The 3,747-nt window shown below is 32.5% G+C and overlaps 1 protein-coding gene across 1 annotated transcript; it reads right to left on the reverse strand.

Moving 5' to 3' along the window:
- Positions 1–711: 711 nt before the first annotated feature.
- Positions 712–1,480, reverse strand: LOC131165297 (small polypeptide DEVIL 11-like). Its single transcript, XM_058122951.1, has one exon. The coding sequence runs from the start codon at positions 1,375–1,377 to the stop codon at positions 1,099–1,101; it is 279 nt and encodes a 92-aa protein (XP_057978934.1). The 5' UTR covers positions 1,378–1,480; the 3' UTR covers positions 712–1,098.
- Positions 1,481–3,747: the final 2,267 nt, after the last annotated feature.

Here is a 3,747-nt window from a genome sequence, read left to right on the forward strand (position 1 = left end):
TGCCCAATTACTTCTCCAGGGAATTCCGCCTGGAAGTGACGGCATCCAAGTGGGAGCTTTTACTATTTTTAGTTTTAGCATAATTATTAATAATGATAATGGCACTAATCATGATGATTTTTTATTAAAAAAATTATTATTATTTTTTTCTTCAATCGTTTTTGTGGATTTAGACTTTAGAAGACTGAAATTACAGAAATCAAATTTATGAATCTCAATGGTGAATTTGGTTTTTATATATTAAAGTTTAGTAACTAGACAGCTATTTCCGTCTCACTTCTTTCAGTAATGTTAAAACTGGAAACCATCCCAAATGAAAATCACAGATTGCTAAATTTTCATCTTAAAAATTATCAGAAGAAGAGGTTCTTCCCCTTTCCGTGTGTGCCTGTATATTTATTTATTTATTTATTTTTGTATATTTTCACACTTCATGATTCTGCTGAAGCACTAAGAGGATTAATTTAATGAAATTAAAATAATATCTGTGTCAGTCAAGGACACCGGATGCACAGACTACTGCAACTGTTATGGTTGAATGGAATCTCACCCAGAGAGAGAGAGAAGTGAGATCTGAAGAAGAGTGAAAGAGCCCGTCACTTAAATCATCGCATCGGAGAACATAAATGCTACAAAACCCAGAACAAGATCGAAGAAACAATTACTCGAGAATGAGGCAGAGGCATTATTATATATATATATTTGATTCACTTTCATATTAATTCTTCTGTTCTTAGATTTCAATGGCAACGGTAACATCATCAGGACTCAGGAATCCGTCCCCTTCAATGGAGATTCGGAACCAGAAAACAAAAATTCTGAAACTCAAAAAAAAAAAAAGAAAAAAAAAAAAGAACAAGAACCCAAAATCTGTACAGGTACTATGTCTTCCTCCTCCTCGTCTTCTTGGACTCCAGCTCACAGTCGAAAGAGATCGAGATTCCGCAGAAAGAGAAGGAGAAAGGGGGGGAGAGAGGGAGAGAGAAATAAGATAGCATTGATTTAAAAATTCACAGCGCGTAGCTTCTTTTTTCTTCCTCTCTCTTCTGCTCTGTTTAATTTCTGCTAATATCTCCTAGAAATGTAGAGCGGCGAGGATCAGGAATCGGGGTAGTCGTGCCAGCAGAGGAGCATGGTGACGCAGCGCCTCATGATGTAGAACCTTGCCCTCTGTTCCTTCACCAACCTCGCGCATTTCCTGGTGAACGAACACCTCCTCTGCCTCTGCGACGACGATTTCGCACTATTCCTGATCAGAGGAGAAATCGAAGACCGCCCACTCCTCGATCCCCCTTCCTTCCTCGACGACACCTTCCAGTAGCTCTTCTCCTCCACACACAACCGCGGCGCAGTCACAGCACCACTGCCGGAAGCCATGGCCTTTCTCTCTCCTCCGCCTTTACCCTTTTTGAGAAAACAGTGGAAAACAGAGAGAAGCAGAGCTAAGCTGTTGATTAACGAATAACTCGGACTAGGTTTAATGGGAAAGTAGGGGGGAGTGGTGATTTGGTATTTATAGTGAGGTGCGGGTTTGGGTTTTGGCGTCCCCCTGCCTGTAGCACCTGGGCCTCCCCCACTCTGCCTCCATTGCCCCCACCTCGATTGCTATATTTTTTTAATTATTAAAAAAATATAGCGCAATATAAATTATAATTATAATTAAATAAATTATTTTCTATTATATAATATATAAAAATGAGGCTCCTTATATGTACCCACGTCATGGCCTATTAATTAAGTGGCAGAGGGAGTGGGGTAAATTTTATGCGGGTTAAAACTTAAAATCCCACTGTAACTTTGAAACGGTAAAGAAAAAGGAGAGCGGTATTTTACTATTTTACTATTTTACTATTTGTGAGCTGCAGAGGCTGCACCCACTTGTAGTGGTAGAAATGGGGACAGGTCACAGTAGTGCAGAGTTTCCAAGTAGGCATCGCAGCTGACGTCTGTGCCAAGGGATATCCTTATTTTTAAAGTTAATTTTATAATAAAAAATAGAAATTGGTGTGGACTTTAAGTGGGGTTTTAATTTAATTTATTTTGTTTTTGGTGTCATGAGAAAAAAGAGATTTGGGCAGGCCTGCGGCGCAAAAAGAATATAAATATGACTATGTTCTTAGACTAATTCTTCATTTCTTGTCTTCCATTTTATTTGTTTAATTGTTATTGAAGATTTTGGTTTCAAATTCTAGTTTGGACTGACTTGCTTAGGTTCTGTTCAGTATCGGTACTGTTTATGTTTCTGCACAGTGAAAAATAGTGTTTTTTCTCGTTTTATAATTAACAAGAAATAAAATATAAAATAATACTCTGAATAGAAAATTTTTTCCCAAACTAATGTTCACTTAATCTCACAACATGAAACTGCGAAATTTAAACTGATGGCCAATGAAGAGCGGACGCGTGGTAGCGCGTAGACGAAATCTCGCAGCTTCATGCTGCGAGATTTCAAGACAGACGAACAAGATTTAAACTCAGGGCCAATGAGGAGCGAACGTGTGGCAGCGTGCAGGCAAAATCTCGCAGCTTCATGCTGCGAGATTTAACTTAAATTTTATTTTTTAAATTGTAAATATATAAATTTAAACAAAAAATTTACATAAGAGAAATTATTGATTATAAATAAGTATTTTGTCATATAAATTTGGATAAAATCCAAAAAAATATTTCAAAATATGATTCTAACTCCTGAATTTACAAAAAATACTACAAAATTTCGTATAATTAAATTTTATTGACGAAATGAATATTTTGTTAGTTAACTATTAAATGCATGTGGAATAATAAAATTTGTCCTTAATAAAATGATATTTTAAAACTCGTGAATTAGAGACCGAAAAAAAATTTCGAATTGAATGCCTTGATACTTTGTACCAACTAATTCTTTAAGTATGACAAAAATAAATTTAGAAGAAATAAATTTTCAATAAGTTATAAAAATGCCTAATAATTATAATGCTGCAAAATGTTTATTTGATGTAATATTTAAAATTAACAATTAAACATTTTGCAAGACAAAGTTAAATTTATTATTTAAATTTGTAAAAAGGGAAAGTTATAATTAATTTTAAATTATAACTTTAAAAATTAAAATTTAATTAAATTTTATCTAAAGAAATAAATTATCTAAAAATGATGATTTTTACGAGGATTGCCCATGTAATTTTTTCTAATTTATTAAATAATAATTTTGCCATTTGATTTTTATTTTTACCTCTTAATTTTTTCATTTAGCAAGTCTAAAGAACAAAAGGAGAGTGCAAATTTGTCATTTTATTGTGTGAGAAAAGTAATGAACATTAGTAATGTTGTTTTTGGAGTACCAAGGATATCATTTTTATTTTTGATATAAATATTATTAATATAACTAAATTAATTAATTATTAATGTATAAGCATTTTTTTAAGGTAATAAATGTTAATTTGCGCTTGTAATGAAGGGGAATTTTCAAATGAAAAAATTTAAAATTAGTTTTTCAAAACACATATATTAATTCATGCTTTAAAAGAACTATATATATTATTTTAAAAAAAAATTGTGAATGCTAAGGGCTTGTCTACTTATTATCTGTATCCAAGCGTGAGATGCAAAATATGCAAAATTCATATCTCGTAAAGAGTTTTTAAAAACTTATTTTCGTGAACATATCAACTATTGTCCTTCAAAATTTTAATTTTTTTTTCATGTTTTCAAAGACATATTTTTGTACACCACAAGAATATAAGATATATGTAATATAATCTACTT

The sequence above is a fragment of the Malania oleifera genome, chromosome 10, assembly GCF_029873635.1.
Source record: "Malania oleifera isolate guangnan ecotype guangnan chromosome 10, ASM2987363v1, whole genome shotgun sequence".
Classification (NCBI taxonomy): Eukaryota; Viridiplantae; Streptophyta; class Magnoliopsida; order Santalales; family Ximeniaceae; genus Malania; species Malania oleifera.